Below are 25910 nucleotides of genomic sequence, written 5' to 3'. Positions count from 1 at the left end.
TCCCAAGAAAATGCTGTGGACCATCCTGAATGTAAAACCCCTGAAAAAGCAGGCTTTTCATGTGGGATCACTGAGCATACAATGACATCTTCCCAGGTGCCTGATTTACGAATGCTATACTGAAATGTGTAAATGTAGGTATCTTCTAAGTGTGAGTGGGAATGGTAAGAACTGCACTAGAGTTCCACTCTTGCACTGAGATGTTTCATGATGGAGTTTTTCTCTTTGTTTGTTTGGGGTTTTTTATTTTGTTTTGGGGTTGGTTTTTTTTTTTTTTTTTTGGGGGGGGGTGGGTTTTTTGCTTTGTTTTGGTTTTTTGGTAGTTTGTTTGTTTGTGGTTTTTTTGGCAGTTTGTGTTTTGGGCGGGGTGTTGTTTGTTTGGGATTTTGTAGTCGTTGTTGTTGGTTTTGGGTTTTTGGGGCTTTTTAAAATGCAAAATCATTCAATGAAACCAGCCTTGTAATCTGCCACAAGCTGCATTTTTTCGTCTTTAACACACTGTAGGATCACCTTTGTGCATGATGATGTCATTAGTTTTTCATCGGCCGGCAAAGGTTTTGGCTGTTGTGTTGGAACAGAGATGTCCCCAACCCCTTCTTCAGCTGCGCCACCCAAATCTCACACAGGGTCCTGCTGCCTTTCCCGTCCCGTTCCTGTCCTCAGCTCCGTGCCCACCCCTGCTCCCCCCGTGTCGCTCCTGCTGTTTGACTCGCCACTTTTCCCAGTGCAAGCGCGCTCCTCCGCCGTTCCCAGCCCTGAGCCCTCGCTGCCTGGGGACACTCCCCGTTCTGTCCTCCTCCCCGCGGCGCGGGCGGCGGGCGGGGCGCGGCGATGGGGCGATGGATGGGCGGGCGCGGGGCCGCTCCAGGTGCCGGGGCCGCGCCGTTGCCGGGCGACGGGCGGCCGCTGTCGCTCCCTCCGCGCTGCTGGCCCGTTCTGCCCGCGGCCCCGGCACGGCCGGCAGGTAGGGACCGGCCCCTGCGGACAGAGGGAGGGGCGGTGGGAGCCCGGAGGTGTCTGTGTGTCTGTGTCTGTGTGTGTGTGTGTGGTGGGCGTGGGGCTGGGTTCCCCTCCTTTCCCAGGGCTTGTGCCCCCGGGTTTGAGGGGCGTTGAGAAAACGCCGTTGTGGGACACCCGGACTGGTGTGGGACACATCCAATGCTTCCCACAGTTTGAAGACCGCACCAAAGCATGTGCATCACTGTAGCAATCCAGCCTATGTGCAGGTGGAAAGCACCTGAAAGTCTCTGTTTATGTTGTGGTGGATGTAACAGAGTGTTTAGTTTTTATGTTTTGGTGGAGCTCTGAGGAGAGCAAAGTTGATGAATAAATAATCCTGGGCAGGTGCAAGTTGTAGAAGTAGCTCCAGGTATTTCACAGTGAGAGAACAAGCTCCTCCATGGTGCCTCAGCTTCTCTCGAAGGGCTGAAAAGACTTGCCGCGCTTTACAACTTAAGGGTTTTAAGCTTCGTTCAGGTTCTTGCAGAAAAGGTTCAAGTGTGGTCCCTGTCCTGCTCATGAACCCTCTGTGGTATGGAAAATGGTTTCTGTCAGCAAGAAATTCACTTTAACCCCTCATAGTTTTTAGCAGTCAGTAATTAGTTAATTGGAGACCTTCAGCTCTCCCTTTGCCTTGTCTGTGAGGCCTGTGCTATCCTGGCTGTCTTCTATAGCTATTGATTCCTGATATAAATGTTCCTCCTATTAATTTCCATTTTGACTGCTTTTACATGGCAATGTTTTCTGACAAATGATGCAGTGAAAGTATGCTAAATACTGACATTAACCTTTTATCCCCTGCTACTCCAATGGTGACGTCTTCTCTAACACAGAATTAACTTACTCCTGCCAGAAAATCAGTGTTCTTTTTGTTCAGTAAAAAAGTTCTTTTTCCCCAACTACACAGATTCTTCTTTATCAAGTCCTTCACCTTCTCGTGGTCTCTTTGGGAACTTTAATGAGTTATACTTTCATTAAGCTCTTCTAGGCTCTACTGCTTTGTGTCCTGCTCCACTTTTAAGCCCTGTTGAGCATGGACTTCTGCTGCTACAGTGAATAAAGTACTTCTCTTTATTAATTGCTAAGTGCTCAGTATGTCTTGGGATTGTTTTGTTGTTATGTTTTTTGTTCTCTTGAAGACTGTGTTCTTACTGTTGTTTTAGCAGGACATGGAACAATTAAATAACACTATGAGCACCTGTCAGTCAAGATAAATGAAGATAAACGGCTGTGACTACTAAATTAAAATCTCTGTTGGAGAGGAATGGGAAATGATGCAGAACAACAGGAGCATTGGAAGAAAAGGTAAAATTTCAAATGTACAAATTCCTGAAAATGTTTCAAAATTTCTTGAAATTATCCTCCCATTTAATGGTATTATTTTTCTTCATGTTATTTTGTCTGGTTTCAATTCGCCTAAAATCTTGGATTAAAAGCACAGTGTTCAGCCATGTCAGATCTCAGAGTTGCTGACATTAACAGGTTTTGTTCTGGAGGTTGCGGTGATTTTTTTTTTTTTTTTTCCTGGACTTTGTGCTCTCTGTCTTGGCTTTAACACTGAGAATGACTCTGCTCCTGCAGGGCTGACCTCTCAGGGGATTGATACATAGGTACATCTACCTGTATCTTAGTTTGGCAGCTCAGTTTGTTAGTTGTACACTGCTGTCACTAAAAGAACAGGCTCTGTCCATGGCCTGGGATGCCATGTACCTGTTGCACAATTCAAAGGACCTGATCCTATATAAATCAGGATACAGATTCCATGTGAGACCAGATGCGACTTTAGCACTGGACTGGAATGATATTATTGATGATGATGCAGGTGCTTTGCTAACTGAAATTCACTAGGGGACACAGTTAAAGAAATCACACTTATCTTCAATGTTTGAAGTAGTAAAAAAGTGCTGCAAAATAGTCACATTATGTAATATCTCATAAATTTGGGATCGCTACATTTTTTCACTAATGGGAATGGATTTATATTTATTTGTGAGGAATTATGAAGAGTTTTTTTAAATTGGAAAATTATTGAGCTTTTCACAGAAATTAATTATTTAGAGATATCTGCATAATTTTAGTTTACTATTATAATGGTTAGTGTTTTTATACCTTCTGTGGAGTCACATGTGGGCTTGAAAAAAATTGGAAGCAAAACTTATTTTATATTAGTAGGGTCACGTGTACTTGTTGTAATACAAGTCAGAAGACCACACTTGCCATGGCAGATGCAATAAATACTAACATGTCTGTATTAAAAAGAAAAGATTGTGGACTCTGGCTAGTTCAAAGAAATATTATCTGATATTAAAAAAAGAATTAGAAAGCACAAGTTTCTTTGAGTACGGCTTCTCACATCTGGAAGCAGTATTCAAAGTATAGCAAGCTGGCTGCTAGTCTTTCATACTTTGCATCTACAGTTTTAAATTACTTTTTAAAATGGAGCTCTAAAACTACCTTAGTTTTCTTTTTTTTTTTTTTTTTTTTTCCCATGTTCCTAACCTATGTGGTGATTGGGCATGTTTTTGCTTTATTTTAATGGAGTATCCACCTGAGTTCAAAGTGGGGAAAAGAAACATATGTTGAATGTAAGGGCTTAAATAAATTATTGATACTTGGGAAAGAGCATTCAGCTATTGTGCTTGTTATCTGAGAATATAATCTTGCAGCTGGTCAAACAGAAAAACAGTGTTAAAACTTCTGAGAATAGGGGTAGAAAACAGTGGAGGTTCATGTACTGTCTCTATGGCCATATCTTGAATTTCATGTGCAAAGCTGATCATCCTGGAGGGTAAATGGCAGAACTGAAATTCTTTCCATTAAATGCTTCAGAGAGAAGAGGGGATGAAATTAGATGATGCAAAAGAAAGCTATAATCTAATGAATGGCATGGACAGTTGGATGTATCCTCCATAACTCTAACTGCTGTTGACCTAATTTCTAATTTTAGCCTCCCAGCAGCCAATGCCTGTCTTCAACTATTTGAATAAACACAATGCAAAAATGCACTTTCTCAGCTTTTAAAATTGTTTCCTGATGAAATTTCTGTGTCTTCTTTAGTCATTGGATGACTATTTGTCATGTCCTGAGACATGACAAATAATTGCTTCCCCATACACCTCCTCAGTGTTGAACATAAATCACCTTTCGGACTGGGAAGATACTGATTCCCAGAAATTACAGCAGCATGCCAGGGAAAGGATCACTTTGGACTATCTCTGCTTCTGACAGTGTTTTTAAAGGATCTGTTTCTGACTACAGTAGATGCCTTGGCCCAGCAGGATGGTTGCAATGCCACCTCATCAGTAGCCCAAACTGATTTCCAAAGGTTCCTTTTCACTGTGGGTGTTCTGCCCTTGCTAAAATTTTGTCAGCGTCTGTTACTAAATATGCTCCTGTGGCATCACCCACTGGTCAATGTTTTTCTACAAGTTCATCTAGAATCCCTCTTTTTATACAATCTGTCCCATGTGAGCAGCATGTTGGAAATTGGAAACTTCCCAGTGACTCTTCAAATGGCTTTGCAGGTCAGGAAGGAATTTCTTGCTCCGAATACCTCGATTACCAAACAAAATGGACTGAAAATTGTTTGAGGACAACCAGAGTATGTTGAAACTCGGGAATGCTATACATGATGCATTTTCATCTTGCATAGAAGTTTTTATTTCAAAAGGCTCATAAATGCAACGCAATAGTAACTGAGGAAAAAAAAGGTCTGTTTTAATTGTTCTTTTCTTAGCTGTAATCTGGAAATACTTCAAAATGGTGGATACCTAAAACTGCTGTGAATACCAAAACCATAGAGTTTTTCTTCTCTGCAGCTTTGGGCTGTCACTCAGTTCTGAGTCCATGGGTTAGAATGTATTCATTCATCTTGAAAAGATACTGATTCTGCAAAACCTTGCTTTGCTCATGTCCTTTTTTAGTATGCCTAATAACATACCCAGCATCTGAATTTTTAAGCAATTGCTGAATTATGCCTTTTGAATGCAAGGTAGGTAAATACATCTTCCAGTGACATCTACATTTAAGGCAGGATCTCTGTGTGTGACAAGCACAGATATGTTGATTCCTGTGTACCTTGTCATTAGCTATCTGATGGACCCCTACCTAAGGACTAGAGGATTTTAGCAAGGCTAGCCTTATTTCTCCCTTATTTAACACCTGAACACTGATGGATAAAAGCTTGGGGCAACTTTGTGGCGCCGTGAAGGGCTAAATGTGGTTTCCTGATCCTTGGCTACCTTGATAAAATGGTGAGGGACTTACTGTTATCTAGTCCACTGAAACAATTGGAAGTGCATTTGGCAATCCTGTGAGTTAAGGTTTTGGTACCTTGGAGCTCTGTTTTTCCGCAACCACTGTTGTCCATCTGACATCCCCATATCCTGCTCTCTGCTTTGCTTGTCTGGGGCTCATTGTGGGGACAGATAGTAGAAGAGTGTGTTGAGACATTTTCTTTTAGCAGGAAGTTTACCTGTATATGAAGAAAACCCTTCAATCTGTAGCATTTTGCAGTTTCATCCAAGGATTTAGATAATCCATACTCATCCATAGCCACTGTCTGGAGACTTGCAGTACAAAGAGAATCAATGAACATTTGTAGCCAGACAGAAATTACCACTGACCACCTTCCACCACAGGACTCTAAAAACTAAAACAAATTGATTTGACTTCAGTTTATTTTTTCTTTGACATATAGCAGGACATATACGAGAGAGTGACCTGCTTTTACATCCTGCTATGAGGATGTTTTGTTGAGAAATACACTTGGAACAGATGGCTGGGTGTGCAGCTGCAGGTTTGTGCCCTGGCTGGGATCCGTGGTGCTGACCCTTTGCACAAGGACCTATGTCACTGGCCGGGTGACTGGACACTGGGACACAGCAGGAGCCAAGGGCTCGGCAGAATGACCCCAGACTATCATAGGCAGGGAGGGTACAAAACCTGGGGATTCCTTTTTTGGGGGTCCTACTGCAGAGGCACCAGCTTGAGCAGTTTTTGTGTTACTGCACCATGATTTAGTTACTTAGAGGATCCAGACATCTGAGACTCTGCTGAGGGAAACTCAGGGCTGAGCCAAACCTTGTCTGACTGTGCCAGCGTGAGGTGTGCAGGGCCCAAGAGGGGCACCCATGGGGGCACGGGGGCCACTACTGTGGAGGGATTTGGTCCCAGCAGTGAAAGACTGGGGCAGTGGGAATGTGACTGCCAGAGTGGCTCCTGGATGGTCAGACAAGGAAGTTTCCTTAAAAATTTGGCAAGCTAGCTCCAGAATTATGCAATATAGGGGCATTGCCAGCTCATATGATAAAACAGTTCTCATCACCCTGCTCAGCAGGATCTCGGGGGAAAACGATTATATATGCAACTTTAACTATGAAATTATTATTTTATATATCTACATTGAATCTGTAGATATATAAAGGCGAAATGGGTGGCATTTAAAGGCATTGCCTTTTTATTATTACTGTTATGTTTTTAAAAAATATTAGACATTTTTTAATCTCGACTCTGTCCAGGTTTGTAGCATGCATTTTCTTCTCTGGGTTCGCTGCTGCTTTGAGTGACAGCACAGTGTGAACTCAGCTCCATGCGTGGGGGTATTACATCGTCCACAAAGCTCCCAAGAGCTCTCCCTGAAGAGTCTGTGGGACAGATCCCAAGGCTTACCTGCCATGATTGTGGAAATTGCAGAGCAGGATTTATATTTAATAGCGAAGAACTGTCAGAGCACTCTTACAGCTTTTAAAACCATAAAATAAGGAAGGTAAACAATGAGATAAATCAGTACACTTGCTTTGTATGCACGTTTGGATGCTTGAACCAAGTCCTCAAATTGACTGAACAGTTACACAAAATATAATTGTAAGCATTCAGTCATTAAAGTCAGTGAAATTTTAATTATATTCAATGGGATATTTTTATATTAATAATTCAACTTTCCCTTAAAAGCTTTTTTTCTTTAGTGGGGCACAGAAGCGGAATATTTATGAATGCTCTTTATAGTGTTTGCATGATCCTTTGATATTAAAGTAGCATTACTGAAGTATTTGTTATCTTGTTCTGCTTAACAAAACCAGAAGATTAAGATCAGATTGTGTAGCCATACACACAAAAAAAGAAGTTATATTAATAACAGGACTGGTGTCTTATTTTTCATCTTTTTAGAAGCTGCACCCACTAAAATAGACTGATGTGTTGCAGGATGCTTTATATTACATGAGCGTTGCAGGAACTGTTTTTGCCATTATGGGTGGATTATTGTAACAGTAGTTTCCTGATGACATCATAGTAAATTCCAGCTGCCCAAACAGTTATTTTCCAGAAGAGGTTATCTGCAGTGCACTTGTGCAAAATTACTTAGGGCACTCACAGTTCCCTTGGGACTTGTAAACCAAACATTTTGTCAAATCCATAGTAAATACAGAATTCTTTGTTTTCATTCTGTGTCAGTGGTAACAGTATGGGCACTGCTGTAGTTTTTGATTCAGAATTAAACAGCCAAAAATTACATTATGCAATACAAGTGAAATGGAAGTCTGCAGTTCAAGCTTCTTGTCATGAAGGGATAGATAGCACAATGGTTCTCATATAGGTGTTTTTTCTAGAGAATGTTTTGGCTGCTGACCAAAAAATATAGATATGGGCCCAGAGACTGCAGTGCCTCCACTGAAGTGGCACCCTTTGTGTTACTCATGCATGAGTAGCCACAGAGCAGGAGAGGGTGCTGGTTGAGAAGCTGGCCTGAGGCAGTAGAGATTCCTTTATGTATGGGATGTTAATATTAGAGGTATTTGCCTTTCTTAGAGTAAATTTTGATTAATTACATTGTTTGGGGTGGTTTTGGTTTTTTAAAATTTTGTTTTTAAACAGTAACTTAATTGCTTGGACAAGATGTTTAGGTGATGTGAAGGCTGCATTAGAAATTATCATGCCTAGTCACACAGTTCAGAGATTCTTTCCCAGTCTTAGGAAGCTGTAATTAATATTAAGTCAAACATTTCTGGCAATTGCTGAATTTGAAATGTGTATTAATATATATTTAATGAAGAATACAGAGCCCTATCACTGACTCTTCAATAAATCTTGTAGCAGGAAAATAAAATCTTGGAGTCTTACCAGACTGTCAGACCCTAAGAACATCAAATAACTATTCTCGGCCAATTTCTTTCTAGAAAATTACAGTATTCTGAGGGGATTTTAAATAACACGTTGTTCCAAGGATCATTTAATTTTAATAATGGTTTTTATTACTGGTATTTATATGTTGAAAATGTCCTGCAGTTTTTAATGAACTGTCACAACATGTCTGTGAATTGAATAACTTACCGTGATTACACACGCTCACTCGGGTAAGGAGAGTGGCAGCAGTGGAGAAGGCTGGCAGGTTAACTCTTTGTAGAATTCAAAATCTTCCATCTCATTGCTCTGGTCATTGATTTCTCCTGCATTCTATGATTGTTTGCTTCTAGTTATCCAAACAAGTAAGAACCTGCCAAGTTAAGACTTTTGATGCAAAACCTGCAGAAACTAATTCATTGGTTTCTTTCAATCTTTTATTCTTCTCAGTGTTCCCATGCAGTAAAAGACTCCATTATTTTCCAGCCATTTTCTCTTCCCCTGACACACTTATGTGCTTACTGGTATTGCTGTGCTGTCCCCTGGATTCACTGGAGGTTTTTGCTAGGTGCAGTCAGCTTCCATCCTTGTGTGTCCCACGAAGAACTGAGGGAATGGTTCTTTCCAGGAAATGGATCCAACATACAGCCAATGCAACCATCTTCGCCGTGAAGATCTTGATGTTCGTGACTTTTCAGACCTCTTTAGTGACAACAGAAGTCTTTGCAGTCCCTGTGAACTGTCCCACTGAGGCTGACACTGCTCTGGGTCAGCATTGGCTTGTCCTGTGTGTTTGGCAGAGCTGAAGGTTTATCATATGGACCCGATGAAAATGAACAATGTAACTCCTGTGTTTCTAGGAGGACAAATATTGTGCCAGGCACCCTTCTTGCTCCTACACAGTGCTGAAGATTTCAGAGGTTCATGGATTTTATGGATTATTGGCACCTCACCACTAGGATTCCTGCACTCTTAATTTTTCTACAATCTCATTTTGAGCATGTTATTTTGATCAGGAGGGGATTTTTTCTTCTCTGAAGAAAGCTTTGAAGTGATAGAAACATGTAAAAAATAGTTTTGCTTGCTGACAATAATTCAACTTGATCTCAAACAGTTTGTAATGAAAATACTTTTCTCCTCACTAATCCAATGTTACAGTAATTACAAGAGCAGATCAATAGCAGGAAGTATAAAACAAAGTATTACTTCAGATACTAAGCCACAAATTGATCTCCTTGTCAAGCCTAAAGCAAATGCTGTATCAACATGTTTCAAAGATTTGGGGATGTTCTGAAATGTGATGGTGATGGCCTAACAGAGGGAGAACAGTAATTTGCTTTAAGCAAGTGTGTTAACTCTTTTCAGCCTGCATCTACAAAATCCTGCTGTTACCTCATTTTGCACTCACACGTTACATCAGTGTTCTCTGACTATTGCTCCACTTTGTTCTGATAACCTACAAGATTATCTCTGGATAATAACAATCTTCACTTGAATTGGGAAGACCCGCCAGTACTTGCACACAATCCTACACAAGTCTTGTGAAACTGGCAAAGGATTCTGGAATTTATGTCACAAGAATATTCTACTCCAAATCGGTTATTGACCAAAATAATTCTTTCTTAGGAAAATAATGACAACATCAGAAGGTCTTCATATCACAGAAGATTCTTTAGTTTTCTTGAACAACTGATGACTCTTGTGACTCTATACTGATTAAATCATACTGACCTGTTCTAATGAAAGTAGAGGGAAAAAAGTCTGAGAAATTCTAGAATTCTTTAGAAAAAGAAACAGGTACTAGAAATTTATGTATTGTAGCTTTTCTTCTAAACTGCAAGACACAGTGTTGTTGAGGTCTGTCTTCCCTCCTAATGGGCTGAAATATGAAAGTTGTCTTTACCCTACTATAGGCATATTGAGGTTTTAGAAGCTGCAAATATCACTACTCAGTTCACTTTATGGTGGTTCTTTTATAAGCCAGTAAGAAAGATTGAAAGGAGTTGTGTGACACCGAAGAATTTGTTACTCAATATGTTTTTTAGCTATTGAATATTGCTGTGGCTTACGTGTAACACATTTGAGCAGTCAGCTTCTCCTGCAGGAGTACCTGCCAGGTAGGTGCAGTGACCTGGAAAAAATAGAGTTTGCCTTCTGTGAGCTTCTTCTGCCCTGATGAATGTACAGGAGCTCTTAGGAGTCTGAGGGTTTGGTTCCTCCCTTCCTAGTATAGGAGATATGCCAAACTTCTCCCTGCAGTATCATCAGTTTTTGTTGCTGGTTTTGTTTGGATAAGGGCTGATGGTTTTTTTCTGACAGCACAGAATCTTCTGAATTTCTTTTTCTTGTTCAAGTGAAGAATTTTGACTGGACTTGAGTGGTCAGAGGAAGAAGTCTTTGATCCAAACCTCCAAGTCAGTCCTCTCAAGTAGAGATGACCAGCTGAGCAGTCAGAACTCTTATTTGTCCTAACAGAAGTTACTCTTGTGTTTAACTGTTTATTAGTATGAGGAGGAAGGAAAGTGGTAATTCTCAGGTCTTGGCCACCACTGATGCTTTGTCAGCCAGTTATGATTAGCTTGATCATTTAATTACTTTTCCAGCACTAAGAATAAATATTGCTTCGCAGTGGAGAACAGAACAAAACTGCAGGTGTCCCTTCAGCAGAGCAAGATGGCTTTTCTCTAGTCTAGCCTTTTGTTGTTACAGCAGTGTTTCCAGCTGTGACACTTCCTTGTTGCCAAGTAGTAGTAAATAGCTGTATAAATCACAGTAATGCTTGTACCATTTGGGTACAGCTGATTGCTTTTTGACTCTAATGGGTGTACATATGCTTACTCTCATATTTCAAAGTTAATTGTTAATATTTCTGTGAAAATGATATCTTTGGGAATTGAAGAATGACCACAGTTGGAGTGCTTTATCTTCAAACTTTGTATTTCATTTCTCACTTGAAGCATACACAATTTTATTTAAGTTGTATTTTTAATTTATTTTCTCCAAGACTGCCTGCAGAACTAGAAGTCAGTAGCCATTGCTTGCCTAACCTAGAGTCAGTAACACTGCTGGGGTGTTTGATTTAGGACAGCAAATACAGATGGATTCTGTTCATGCTACCTGCAGCCGAAACTCAAAATGCTTGAGAGAGGTGGGGTTGTGTCTTGGTACTGGCACTGGTACTTGCAGTCTTGAGTCCAGCGGAGTTTTACTGAGTGTTGTTCATGTTTCTTAAGAGGAAGGGGGTAGGTAGGGAGCCTGTGTGGATGGGAAGCTCACTGACACTGGAGAAGGGAGAGTGGAGTAGTGAGAAGGCTGGAAAGGACGAGTGTCCTGAGCCGTTTGTTCTCAGCTTTCTTCACTGTACAAGAGCTATAGGCATGCCTGGCTTCTTGTATACCTGCAAATAACAGTTTACTGTGAAAGCTCGCACTCAAAGCTGAATGAGGCATGGGACTCAGGTAGCTCTTGAGGGTGAACAAAAGGAAGAACTTGTGTTACCTAATGCATAGCTTTGGGTTCATGCTGATTAAAGAAACCAGAAACCTGTATCTCCGTAGGCATTTTCTGTCTTGGAATAGAAGTCAAAATAGATTTTGCTGACAGGAAAATAATAAATACGGGTAGAAAAATCAGACTGCTTGTTATCCTTTTGTTCAAAGCATGTTGAGATGGACCTGAAGTGGAATCCTGACAGAGTTTCTCATCCAGGCTCATCTGAAGACCAGGAGACTGATTTGAATTGGCAAGGCAACCCAAATCCCAGTCCGCTGATTAAAGATGATGGAGAGCTTCTTATGGATGAACATCTTTCCCCCAGGAAACTGGTGAGCAGACATCCAACTTTTTAATGAAGTGGAAGAGGCAAACTGGCATATACAGAGCTGTATTAACCTTCCAACTGCTATTGTACTGATTGTGGATTGTTGCCTCTCTGACATTTAGATTTCTACATAAAGTAGATTTTGTGTAATGAAAATATATCAAATATTTGTCTTCCTTTCATCTTGTTTCATATCAAAAGTATTCCCAGCATGAGTGTGACTGTGTTTATTGCCAGGGTTCTTGAAGCAGCATGAAAAAAAGTACAGGTAGCATAATTATAGTCTACACAGATCTCCTTAATGCCATCTGGAGTACCTTGAATCTTAGCATTAGTAAAAGAATTTACATTAATCTTGTTCTGGAGGTTGGAAATGTAACTTTAAAAAGCACTTTTTTTCCCCCTCTGAGTTAATGAAATCCTCTGTCTTGCTAAGAAGCCAATTAAAATATTCTGGAAATGATTGAAGTACTTCCTATACATGTCAAAGTGGAAGGAATTTCAAAGCACATTTGAAAGCCATGTTTCTTTTAGACTGGGGGAAATGATTTTGGTATGTAGCCTGTTGAAAGAGTAACATGCTGAAATCTTCATGATGGAATTCACTTTGTGAAATATTTGTGAAAGAGTACTTGGTTGCACATTGTATTGTGCTTGCTCAGGACTAATTAAGGGTGAAATCCTGTGGGCTGTGTATGAGCTGACCAAATGTCACTCTTCTGTGCTAAAGGAAGGGAGAGTTGAGAGCAGGACGTGAGGAGAGAGACTTTCTGTGTTGCAGACCTACAGAAGAATCTCTCTTGTGCTGGGGAGCATTTGTGAAAGACAGATGGGGCTGCCAGGCTGTGGTTCAGGTGCTCCCCACAGCCAGAGGGGTGATCACAAGCATCCATAATCCCCCGTGTATTCGCTGCACCAGGGGAGAGGCACGAGCTTCCGCAGGGAGCATATTCCAGCTGCGGGTTTACACCACTCCCTTGCCACTCCCAAACTACATTCCAGCTACCATTTTGACCATGTGCTGTAGGTTAGACACAACTATTGTTCCCTAATTAGCCAAGTCTTCTAGTGTTTATAAAATGGTTGGAGATGCAAAAAACCCCTTTCTGCAGAGTGGATATTTTAAGCTTTCTGGAGAAAAATTGTTGCATGGTTGTATGGTCTATGCCATTCACTTTCCATGTGAGAACCTCCAGCCATTTCTTGGTCTTTTTTTAAAACCTGGCATAGAACTGGAGCAGTCTAATGTGTTTGTGGCCTACAATAGCCTGTATAAATCTGATGGGAACCTCTCAGATTAGTCTGTATTGTTAGGGCATGAACCAAAGCCCATTAGAGTAACCTAAACAGCTGCTCTCTAATTCAATCAAGTCTGAATGAAACCCTTAGGAAGTTCTTTCATTGGCATGAAGTTCTCTTTCTGAACCTCTGCTGCTTGTAGTTCACAGCAAACCGTAAGCAGAAAAGTGTATGTAAGGCAATGTTACCTGCATCCCATGAAGCTGCTGTTTATTATTGTGTAACTTCTTAAAAAATACAGATAAGCAGTTAAACAATTGAGTTTTGCCTTTTATGAGATTGTGGGTGTTAACATTTGTAAGGAGTCTAATTTCAAAGATTCTTTCAAATTAAGTACATGGTCCTGGTAATTTTTCTGGACACAGTTACTTCCTGCCCTGGAATCTGACATTTGTGTTGGCATAGCTGGGATACTTCCTGCTCAGAGGAAAAATTACATGACATTGTCAAGGAAACATTTACGGTGTTTATAGCTTGTTTTAATAACATACCCCCTCTGTCTATTCTCTGACCTTTTTGTTGATCAAATGGAAACCACTGCAGCCATAAATGTACTTTCTCTGGATTTGCAAATGTTCAGAGTGTTCAAATATTTAATACAAAGCAGGTTTTCACATGCATAATTGTTTAAGGACCCACATGTCATTGACAGTCAAATGGTTTGGAAGGTTGCCTTGCTTAAATCAATACAATCGCAGTATCTTTTTTATTTTATATTGTTGTGAATATTTTAGGAGTTATTGATTGTATCCATTGCAGTGCTCTGAGAAGGAAACTAATAGACTTTTAAAATACAGGCTCATTAAAGTAAAGGGCACGGGCCACAGTTCTGTAGTGTTGTGTAGGCAAATTTTTGGACACCTTATGGATGTTCCTGAGGAAGGTTTTTTCTGAGACACATACTCATCTTAGACCATTGTGAGGACAAGGAATAGTCTTGCACCAGTTCGATTTGAGTTTGGGGAAGCTGCAAAGTCTAGTTGAGCAAACTCTGTTAAGATTGGGCACCTTGGACTGCGGCCTGCTGCCTCATTTCTGCCTGCACATTTGAGTCATTTTGCCCCTTTTCCAGGGGGATGGCTGTGTATTTTGTAGTGAAACCATTAGCAGTCTGCATTATTAAGAACTCTCTAAAACTTGTGACATTTGTGTTCCTTCACTTTTTATTCACTTGATGCATTGTTTTCTTCCAAAGGGAGTAAAGTTTGGCTTAGACTGATTTTTCTTTTCTTTCCTTTTTGCCTTGATGGACCATGTAGAACAAAAGACAACTTCTACAAAACCATTGGACCATTACCCATTTTCTTCATTGTAGATCCCCTCACTTAGACTTTATGCTCATTCTCCACAGAGTTTATAGTCTTCTCTAGCTTTGTTTCAGCCTGGAGTTCACTTCAAATCCTGTATGATTCCATATTTTCATTATGTTAACCACATCTTCCAGTTTCTTCTTGCTGCCAGCTCTCTTGCTGCACTATCATGTAACATCTTTTTATGTTTTAATGTCCTTCATCCAAGCTACAGGTCAAAAGCTTTTGATGCAAGGGTTGGTATCGTTAGATGTGATTTTTATTCTTTCTGCCAGTATCAATATAAATTTTCTAGTGTACTCTTTAATCTTCCTCTATATGGATAGGCATTCTTGCTTTTCCATTTGCACTTGGCCTATTAATATTTTCAGCTCTATATTTTCCTAGTTATTTTCCTGTTAATATTTCCCTGCTCTGCCCATCCTTACACATGGTTGTCAGATATTGTAGAATACCAGAGTGAGCAAATTCTCACTTTGTTCTGAAAACTGGCTAACAATGGGCAATTAATTTTTAACTCTGTTAGGACCGTGGCACAGATTTTTCATTAAATGTGGAGAAACTGAAATTAAGGGTGCCACCTGTCTTTAATCAGATTTTTATTTTGTCTTATCAACGCCTGTCCTCTCCCTGCTGTTTGCAAAGGATCTTTTCCTGACTTCCACTAAAAGCATTCCACTTCTCAGAAGAAACTCATTTTACAAGGTCAAATGATCTTCCAGACATTGTCACATTATAAAACCCAATTGCGTTTGTGTGTGATCTTTAGAGAAGAAAGGAAGTATTCTCTAATTTTGCTTTTTATTGATCCTGCTCCAACTAATCATGTTTTCCAAACTTAGGAGCACATGTTCAGATGTGGTGTTTAGTTTTGTTGCTCAGGAGGTTAGGGTGTATTTCATATGGTATGCACTCATCCTCACGGGAAAAAGAAAATGCTGGAGGGTCCAGGAACAACAGATTGGATTCTTGCTGAAATGGCTCAATTGTTTCCTTCTTTCTTTTGCAGCAAGTTTTCCTCACAGTTGTAAGATAAATGGATTTGAGGAAGAAAACTAGACATTGAGAAAGTGCAGAATCTTGATAAATTAGGTAGAGTAAGGGAATGGAAGTAACTGAATTTGCCTGAATTTGGATCTGCTGAATCCGTCACTGGAAATGTATAATTTTTTTTTTTTAAGGTTTGAGGGGTCCTCTGGAGGTCTGCCAGTTTGATCTTCTGCTCCAAGCATATCTGGTTTCAAAGTTAGATCAGATTGCTCAAGGCAGCAGATAGTAGAGGTAATACTGTGAACTGGAAAAAAAAAATTACAGAGCCTCCTTTAGTTTCAGAGCTTTCCTTTTATGAGTTTCTCTCCTAACACTAATGCCTTTACAGTAGTGAAGGCTTGTAGTTGCTATATTAGTGTTCATTCTGCTACTTAGGCATCTGACATTTTACATTGAAATTTTCACATCAGGAATCTTTGAATTTGTATGCATGCACACACTCCTGCATGCTTTTATATGAAAAAAACCTCAGATATTCATTTGCTTACAGCCACCAGTGCTTAACTAACATAAAATGACATTACAGTCTTGACTTTTCCATGTCCAGTGACACAATCTTAAGCAATGATTGTAGCTACTGTCTGTGCACCTAATTTCTAGACAGGAAAAAGAATTAATCTTGGGGTATACCTTTTTTAATGTCTCTGTGAGGGAAAGTAAATCCTTAAAACAAATCTAAGCAAAAACCTATGTAGGAATGTCAACTATCCTGTCCGCTCCTGACTGCCTATTAGTTCAGCACATACTTGAAACTGAATATTTTTCCTCCTACAGAAGTGACATGGGCTGTTTCTGGGAGATCAGTAAACTTCCCATCTTGTTTCTGGTGCCCTACATGCCTGCTGAAGTTTGCAATAGTTGGATTTCCCAGCAACTTGCCACATCAGATCCTTAATACTGGTTTAAAAAAGGGTGTCAGGATCGTCAATCCCCAGCATGAGTCAGTGAAGGGCTGATGATAGCAAGACTAGGCAAGGGCTCATCCCTTGGATGAGGATGTGGATCTGCTGGTGTGACTTGGGGCTTTCTGCACAAGAATAAAGACATCTTTATTAATGCATCCACCACTACTTAAATTTCGTATCTACTGCCCTCATCTACAATTCCCATATAAGTCAATAAAATCTCTTTTGATAGCACCTAGCTAATCTCTTCATCTGAGATGAGAGAAGAATGTATTTATGTGTATATGCAGAAAGTAGTGAAATACAGCTAAATATTTTAGTTATGGGCATCTGCAGCATTCAGCCATTTTGAAAGGAAGTTTGGATGTCGGGCTACAGAGAAGTTCTGTTCCCTTTCATTGAATCACTTAAGGCCTATTAATTTGAAAATATTTTTCTTCTTAGAAAAAAAATTGTCATAGTTTTAGCCTTTTTGTTTTTTTTTTTTTTTTTTTTTTTATGAAGGAGAGATTATAATTGAGTTGGGAATTTGAAAAAAAAAAAAAGCAATAAACACATGAATGGACATGAATCTAGAATTTGCATACAGGTGTAGTATTCAAAGAGAACAAACTCACCACTCAGGAATTCCTGTCTTAGCCAAATTAACCAGGATCAGCAAAATAAATGCACAGCTGGAAATATTTCTCTGACAGCTGCATGCAACTTGTTCTTCAGCAACATGCCTACTTTTCTTAGAGTATGTGAAAAATCTGGGGAAGAGAGAAGACATCAGTTGTGTATGCCAGTTTTGACTGAACAGATATTATTTGCCAATTAAGGAATTTCCAGATAGCTGCAAGTGGGACTTGAACTGGATTTCCCAGCATCCCCAGGTGACTGCTCTGCCAGTTGGGAAGCTCTGCAAGCACAGAAGTATTTCTCACTTGCAATTTTTTACAGAATACTTACTGGCTTTTCTTGTCAGTCAGAGAAGCTTTCCAAACCAGTGCACAGTCCCCAGCTGGCCAGACATTTGGCCAGGCATTTTGCATGGTGGGGATGATTTGTGAAACAAAATCATGGACTTGCTTCTTAAAATATCATCTAAATTATTTACCAGTAGCTTCTTCATAAAAAATAGTTTTACTCCCATTTTGAAGAAGGTGAAAAAATGTAAAGTGAACTTTATTCATCTTTGTTTTACTTACGCTGTATTCAAAGTATCTTCAAAGACTTGTGCAGCACTTTACCGTGGAAATATCTCCTTTCAAATAAATAAATTTACAGTGGAGTGTAAAACTGCTGCTCAGAATCAACCTTTCAGGCCACCTCCTTGAATGAGATGTGCCAGGAAGATTTTGATGTTTGATTCTTCAGAAAACATCTCTGTCTGACTGATACCTCCCTTGCAGGGCTGCAGAAGGGTGGCAAGCAGAGCCCTCTCTGAACACCAATACTCAGCTTAGAATTATATTTGTTTTCTCAAGGTATCTTTTTGACCTAGAATAACTGTGAATATATCCCACTCTTTGCCTAGAACTGATTGTTGGTCCATTTCTGTTTGCTCCGTGTGGAGGCTGAGCAGCTGGAAACAGCCAAAGAAACACCTAGATGGTGCAGTACCTCCATGTCTGTGAGCATTCCTGGGGCACAGGCAGAGACATTCTGTCCCTGGCTGTCAGAACATCCCATTAAGCTATGAGAGGCAGTCATTACCTGAAACCACAGTGGGACACCTCTGAATTAGGGCAGGAACCTGTCCTAGACCTGGGATGGCCCTAGGAATGAAATGAGACAGAGCACTGTAGCATCGCTTCTATCCACGTGGTGCCATCTCTCTGTCCAAGCTGATGACCCCTTCTGTGTGTTGGGTCATGATTTTCTTTTCCTTTTGTAGCAAAATTCATCCAGAATGTCACTCCTTTCAAATTTTGATGAAGGTTCCCATGCTTTGACATTAAACAATAGCATAAATAGAAGATCCTGCTAAATAGGTTTCATCTTTGCTTAAATGTTTTCATGCTCTTCCCTAAATGACCTCCATTCCTGGTGTCAGAATTTTAGCTGTGACATGAGAAGTATCTTATATGCAGGTGCACCAGCATGCCAAGAATGGTGTCTGCAGAGTAGTAATGTCCTAACTATCTTCCACAGGAACCATTCCCCGTGTATCCTCCTGTTGAACTGCCATCCTGGCCTTTCCTTGCTGACCCACTTGCGATCAACACCTGGGGTCTCAGTGCTCTAGTGCCTTTAAATAAGCTCATATCCTCCACCTGAGAGCATTTCCCATTTCCTTCATGTACTACACTGACTTGTGCATTCCACAGCAAACTGGTTCCAGCATCTCCTCACCATCAGCAGATGGAAGGACAGTGAGTGTCACAGAGACTCTTGGAAATGCAGAACAGGGAGATGGGCATCGAGAGTATATGGAGTTTGTTGCATCTGGTTAGCACATGCTTCAAGGCAGCTATCTATAGTTCAAAGAGCTGGTGATGACAGCCAATAACCCTTTCCAGCACTGGAGTCACAGTTCTGCCTGTTGCAGTACAAAAATACTGGTGCATTAAGCAGCTCATCTCTCCGATAGGGGAAAAGGTACAGATAGTGGATCAGGGAGAAGAAAAGGAGGGTAAGGAATGACATTGGTAATCCCTGGTATGAGAAATACAGAACCCTAGATGAGGAGAGACTATAACTTCATGCAGGTTTTATATTTGGATTTTGAGAAAAACATCAGGGAGCAGAACTGTGAAGGGGGGCTGTCTAGAATACAGCAGGGGAAGGACAGCATGCAGGGAAGTTGCAGACAGCAAAGGAGAAAAGGACAAAAAAAAGGAGCAAAGGCTCCTTGGGGTATCAAGACCTTTTGCTACTCAACTGACAAAGTATGTGACCCTAAGCTTATTACTTCTTCTGAGACTTCTTCCTGTTCTGATGTAGTCTCTTAAAAATATTTTGATGGCAAGTAGGGAGGTATTTTTCAGAAGCTTCTTCCTTTAATGACAGTGAACTTGCATCCAAATCCAGCAATCTGAGTGCATGGTTTGATGCCAGGACATCAGCTAGCTCTCATTTCACACATAATCTCGTGCTATGTGACAGACAGTGTCATCTGCTCAAAAGGGTTACTGCAAAATGTGTCTTGCCATGAGGGATCTTGTGTTCACTTGGAGAGAAAAAGCAGTCTGTAGCTGTTAAATTCGCTGCCTTTGCAAGAGCAAAACACATTTTGTGGTGGCTGCTTGTGGGGATAGAGTCTTAGAAGCGTTCTTATGTTCAGCCTGCTTAAAATCACAGTTTTAAAAGAAAATATTTAAAATAAGATTAAAAAAATAATTTTAAACATAATGTTTTAAAAATAGTTCAAAAGCAGTTGAAGCTATTGGATAATTCTGTTTCTTAGGAGTACAAGCCAAGACCTTATAAAGGGGGACAGTTTTTCAAGAAGGAATGCTCAGCTTTTCCTGGAAACATTGTCCTTTTGGATTGCCATCTCAGTTACACTCAGGCTGGTTTTGGTCCTTTGTAAGAGGATGTGGAGCCACCAGCGGAAACTGCAGCCACTTGAACACAATAAAAATGTTACCTAATGAGCAGGAATGTTGCAACCATCATTTTTTTCCTTGCAAAATTAACTGGATATTCTCGTGGTTATTTTTTCTTCCCAAAACTCATAAGCAGAGGTCATCCTACACATTCCCTTCTAATGAGTAAGTTCTCCCTTATTAAAAAACCTAAAGAATGTTGTCGCTTTTTAATGGTGTTGTAGCATTTTAATTTGTCTCCTGTACGTGGTGGTTACTGAATTACTTTCTGCCTTCACCTCAAGAAAAGGCCCAAAAGGTCTTTCTTTTTCAACCCCTGCTCTTGGTTGCATCATTGAGGAGGAAACTCTGATGCCAGGATCAGGCAGTTCTTTGAAGTGGACATGTTCAGCCCCACATCTTAACTGTTTTGACACAGAAAGGTGAAAATATAGAAGTTTCATCAACAATTTCAGGCAGTTAGTGTCATAAATAAAACCTTGCTTCTCATTTCTCAAGAATTGTTTCAGACTCCTCCATGAGCCACTAACCAATGAGGAAGAAAGGATGCAGTTCTTCTGGTCTGCTTTCTTGAATTCATGCAACTAAAGTAAAATTCGTGCAACTAAAGCAAAGGAGGTGGTGGGATATGCACCCTGAATGAGAGAAGCTGGATCATAGGAAGAAATAGGGGGTGAGGACAGTGGTAATGTGAGATTGCTTCAGCTCCTTGTGGAGTCACAGCCTCACATCTCAGGATTTCACAGCCTTGCTGTAGTTTTCACTGGCAGTCTTAGAGCTTCTCTCCTTTGTGTATAATTTCTGCTTGTTTTGTTCCTCCTGCTTACCTCTGCTGAGGCAAAATATTACATGTATCTGTCAACACATACTTTTGGATATTAGGAAAGATTAGAAGAGTCTGCGTTCACACACATCCTTGTTTAATGCAATGGTTCATCAATTACTACAACTCTGTAAAAATAATGAAGGATTTTGAAAGTTCTATTTGCATTGCTTAGCTATTTCTGAAGAAATTCATAATTCTTGTAATTAGTGTAGTCTTCTTTCAGAAAAGTGAGCTGCTTGAGCTAAAATCACGTTTCTTTTTATTATTTTGGGTTAAAAGGTAAACAGCGTGTTTTGTTAGGTTTTACTTACCAGCAGCTTTTGGATTTCAGGTGATGTTTAAGGTTACCACTTTCTGTCTGCTGAGGATTAGTGCAGAACTAGTGCAGGTCTTAAACCATGGACATACTGTTTAAATGAAGGTAGCTGGCTTGTAGGTCTGTTTGCAGCTTGAATGTAACCCTGAGACTTGACTCTTTAAGCAGTGTGTAAGTTTTGGGAGACTAGATTATTTTGGGGCTACAAGGAGGAAAGGTCTTCGAATACTACATTCATTTCAATGTAGTTCATTTCATTGCACATCTAGTCTTGTTGAAATATTTGTTGGCAGAACACTGGTTGAAAATCTGTCTACACCTTTTTGCTACTGTGCTATCTGGTTTATTGCATGAGAGTATACATATATTTCTGCTTATCTTAACAGAAAAAATTGGCAGGGGTAGATGATCTGAAGCAAGTGAAGGCTCTAGAGATGCGAGTAGACACCAGAGAGATCAGCTTGGGCAACTTTGGTAAGAAAACACTTTATTTTCTGCTCATCATCTTGAATGTTTCTTTATGGTGTCTTGACTGGGGATTCACTAACAAACAGCCAGTGAAAAGTACTGTCCTTATCAAGAGTTCTTGAAATGGGATCTCCTTGTACCTCACACTCCTTGATCTCTGTCTTCTTGTGTGAGGCTCTGAATAAGACTGGAAACTCTCCCCATGGGATGAGTACTGTCTAAAGCCCATTAGTTTGGACGAATTTTTCTTGTATGAGCATTTACTCGTCTCTAGCAAAACAGGAGCCAAAGGTCAGCTTCTCTCCACTGTGAGATTTCCCTGTGGCTGAGGAATTGCCAGTGCTATCAGTGGCTCATGCTTCCAGCAGCCTGTCTTTGCACCTTGTATGGCCTCACTGAACAGCTCAGTGAGGAAAACGAGCTGGAGGCAGGTCCTGTAGATAGATCATTTTGATGAGCCCCAAACAACCCTAGCATTGGCATTTGTTTTTATGTCATCATCACTGAACTAGGGAAGTACAAAAGGAATTCCCTCTGTAGAAGAGTTAACACTGAGAATATAAAGCCTTGCATTTTTTACCAGTACTAGCAGTCATTTTCTGTCGTGTGGATTCCTACCACGCCCGCGTCCATCTTCTGCTACATTGAAGCTGAGTAACTGCTTCAGGGTAGTATTTTCTGTGCTAAAAAGGAGCTGTGTCCCCAAAACCGTGTACTAGTGCTTTCAGACAAGCAGTTAATTTTTCATATGCAAATGACTAATGCAACAGCTAACTAGCTTTAATGGGTCTTTTGATGTCTATTTGTCAAGAATGGTTGAGCAAGAACAGTGAAAGGGGCTTTTGTTTTGTATATATAGCCCCTTTGTATTGGTTATTCTGTTTATTTAATGAATAAGTCTCTTTCTCATAGGCACTTGATAATTTAAGGTAAGTTATGTCCATTTCTTTCAGAGATCATAGTCTACTCAATCATGTTTCCTCCAGTTGATAAGGAAATCCCATTAAGCCATTTCTATGATGCTCAAAAGTGTGCTCCCATTCCTATGCCATTTTACATTAGCTGTGACAGGCCAGCAAAATGTTTCACCTTCATCACTCTATACTTCCTTTTCATTACTGGAATAAATCCCTTCTCCTCCCCTCTTTAGCCCATAGTTGGGCTTTTGCAACATTTACAGTATGTGAATTACAGAACACTATGTCCACAATACAAATAATTTCCATCTTGTTTATCTCCCACTGTTCACACCAACAGTTGGCCCTTGAGGGCCATAAAAATCAGCACCTGCAGGTCCCCACTGCTTTTGAGAATAACAGAACATCCAGACCAGTCTGAATTTCCTTCTGTTCTTTTTTTTTTTTTTTTTTTTTTTTCTTTTTCTTTTTTTTTTTCTTTAAGGTGTGTTTCTGGGTTTTCTTCCTGTGAAAATCTCTTTGCAAATGTCAGTAGGTGGCTAGGGTAGAAAGCTTTCCTCAGTTTCATATGTTTTCATATGGCAGATGATTTTTAGGCACATGGAGTAAGGCCTAAATGTTTAGGGGTTTTGCAGAGCAGTTTGCACCTCTGCTGCGAATGCAAGCAAGACTGCTGTTGAAGATGTTGGGCTCATTGCTTGCTCCCTGCTGGCTGCCTGCCCCTGAACTGTGCTGCTGACCTGTTCTGTGGTCACAGAGGTCCGGAGAAATAGCCTGAGGAAAAGAGTAGGGTAAGAATCAGGCCAGCTGCAATGAGAGACGTCCAGTGTGGCAGGATGTAAAGTTTTCCCCCTATTAGGACAGTCAAGCAATAGGAGTATCCAGAGAGGTTTGGAGACTTCATCTCAATAGGTTTTCAAGACCTGAGCACCCTGATCTCAGAGACAGCCTGGGTCTGAGCGGGATGCTGGGCTTGAGACCTCCAGCTGTTCCTTCCAGCCTGGACTGCTCTGTAATTTAGTGTTCATTTTGCATTTCGAGCCTGGCTAATAAGTTTTCTTTATACACATACTAAACCGCTTCGCCTTGCTCTCACTGTATTCCTTAGTTGTAGAAGGTGGGACTTATCATCAGCAAATTGTTTGGATGATCAGTCCACACTCAGTAATCAATATTGTTTTGACTGGTTTTATGTGTAAGGATAAAACAAGCCATGCAAGGTCTTAAACGACCAGGTGAAAGTGTTAAAAGCTGTGAGACTGAACATAATTCTGAGTCACTTGGGACCTTATGGCACTCAAATCCCAAATTTACACCACAGTTTTTACTTGAGAAACATTTCAAGGTTCACAGCCTGTGTTACAGACTGTAACACAAACACTCAGGGCCCAAAGATTTCTAGAGTGATTTAAAACTTGTTGCTTGATGTTTTTCTTGAGACCATTCCACTTTGGGATGTGCTAAAGTTTAAAGCACCATCCTGTTAACCTTGCCCAGTTTGTCGTGTCTGCCTCTATAAAGTGGCATGACATAGTAAGGAGGAAGAGTTACTTTTCTTAGGGACAAGGTGTGGGCTAAAACATGAAAAGACTGATATTGAAATATTTTCATGTGATGAGTTTTAAAATTAAGGAAAGGCTTTGTGCCAGAGCTTAAATCTGAATCTTTGCAGGGCTTAGGGTGATTGCTGAATTCTCTAGCTGTTTTCAGTGCACCTTGCTGAGTGACAGATGGAACACTGAATGCCCTGGCGAGTCTTGTATCCAGCTTTGCATATCTTGGAGTCAATTTTTGTGCTCCTCAGCTGCATGTAGACCTCAGTTCATATTCAAACAGAGGGACTATTTCCTTTTCATTAGCTTATTCCTTCAGTTTTGATTCTTGACAGGTATGGAATTACATTCATGACCGGCTTATAGAAATTCCTGTTGAAAATAACGGTGGAGCAGAGTTATTTAAGACACTACATAGTCCTCTTATTTCTAAGTAATTTTAATAGCTCCAAATCAAGTTACCCACAGTGCTGTTCGCTGGTGCTTATTGAATTGTTGCCTGCTGGTGGCCAGACTAAGTTGATTACGTGTCTTGAGATTGCCACTTCCCTTGCAGGCGTTTTATCAAGGCAAAGCTCTGCCAAGGGCTCAGGAGTAGCCATGTGCTATTTCTCATGCAGGGTCATCATCCCTCTTTCCTCTTGCCCTGTTTGTTGGCACTCCTGGTGCAGAGCTGGGACACCTTTGCTGGCAGCCAGCACGGCAGCAGCAGGTGCTTGCATGGCCAGGGAGCAGCACAGAGACTGGAAGAGTGAATCTGATGTGGGTGTTCCTGCCCAGGATAGTCTTGGCTTAGCTGGTGCTGACAAACTCACTGAGCAAGGCTTGGACAAGCCCTCCAGCAGGGCTTGGGCAGGGTCTCCAGGAGTCACAAGTATGTACTGGGGCAGTGTGCTTATGTGAAACCCTGCACTGATGTGTTTTCTGTGAGATCCTCATCTCAGGTAGCTCGACTGCAGCTGCCGTGGGTTTGCTTGAAAGGGCTGTGCGCTCACCTCCAGTTTTATTGCCCAGTTCATCCCAGCAATGTGCAAAAAATGCACGTGTAGAAATAGCATCAAAGTGATGTATCTTACTTGATCAAAAACAGCTCAAGATTAATTTGCATATCAGGTTGGCCTTGCTAGAAATGTACAGCCTGTTTTGTGTTGTAGGATCAACAAAGCACGGTGGTTGGCTAATGCCAATGCAAGCATTTGTCAGTTGTTTTTCACTAGTCCATATTCCAAAAGACACCACAAGTCCAGCCAAAATGATATTTTTTTTAACAATAAGAAACCCAAGATATATGATGCTACCAAAAGAATACTTCGTAATATAAACAAGTGTTAGAAATAGAAGTGTCGTTACTTGTAGCATATAATAAAACTGGAATTTTGGCTGCTTTCTCTTTGCTCCTAGTGAGTTTTCTAAATGTCACCTGCTGTACCAAGGTACCTTGGAAAGACATCTGCTTTGCTACCCTGCTTGTGAAATGCAGCACTTCAAGCAGTGTTGTTGAGTGTGTCTCTTTCTGCCCTTCATTTAGTCTTGCTCCACTGGTACAGTAGAATAGTTTAACACTAGTACATTGTTGGTGGTTAGTAATTTCATAGCCATGCAACAAAACCGGTCTTTAGTGAAAGGGAATTGTAGACAGATGAGATAACACTGCCTGTCATTCTGAATTCTCAGCCTTGTCCTGCACTCATCAGCGTTTCTGTGCACCATTCTTGTTTTTAAAAATCAAGATTATTCAAAGGAAGGCAGTTTCAGGATAAGGAATATACCACCTGTACTTCTAAAATTAATATTA

The 25910-nt window shown here is 40.6% G+C and overlaps 1 protein-coding gene across 2 annotated transcripts in view; it reads left to right on the top strand.

Annotated features, from left to right (window-relative positions):
* The first annotated feature begins 2168 nt into the window (after positions 1 to 2168).
* The window catches only part of LRRC56 (leucine rich repeat containing 56), a 58183-nt gene continuing 34441 nt past the window's right edge, over positions 2169 to 25910 (top strand). The window contains exons 1-3 of one of the 2 annotated variants that reach the window (XM_066320988.1): positions 2169 to 2304; positions 11827 to 11942; positions 21564 to 21651. In XM_066320988.1, coding sequence (XP_066177085.1) covers positions 2271 to 2304; positions 11827 to 11942; positions 21564 to 21651 — 238 coding nt within the window. In that variant the 5' untranslated portion in view covers positions 2169 to 2270. Of the gene's footprint in view, positions 2305 to 11777; positions 11943 to 21563; positions 21652 to 25910 lie in introns of both variants that reach the window. The other variant, XM_066320987.1, reaches the window with a different exon arrangement.

This window comes from Sylvia atricapilla, chromosome 6, assembly GCF_009819655.1.
Source record: "Sylvia atricapilla isolate bSylAtr1 chromosome 6, bSylAtr1.pri, whole genome shotgun sequence".
Taxonomy (NCBI): Eukaryota; Metazoa; Chordata; class Aves; order Passeriformes; family Sylviidae; genus Sylvia; species Sylvia atricapilla.
This window is presented reverse-complemented; position numbering and strand designations above follow the sequence as displayed.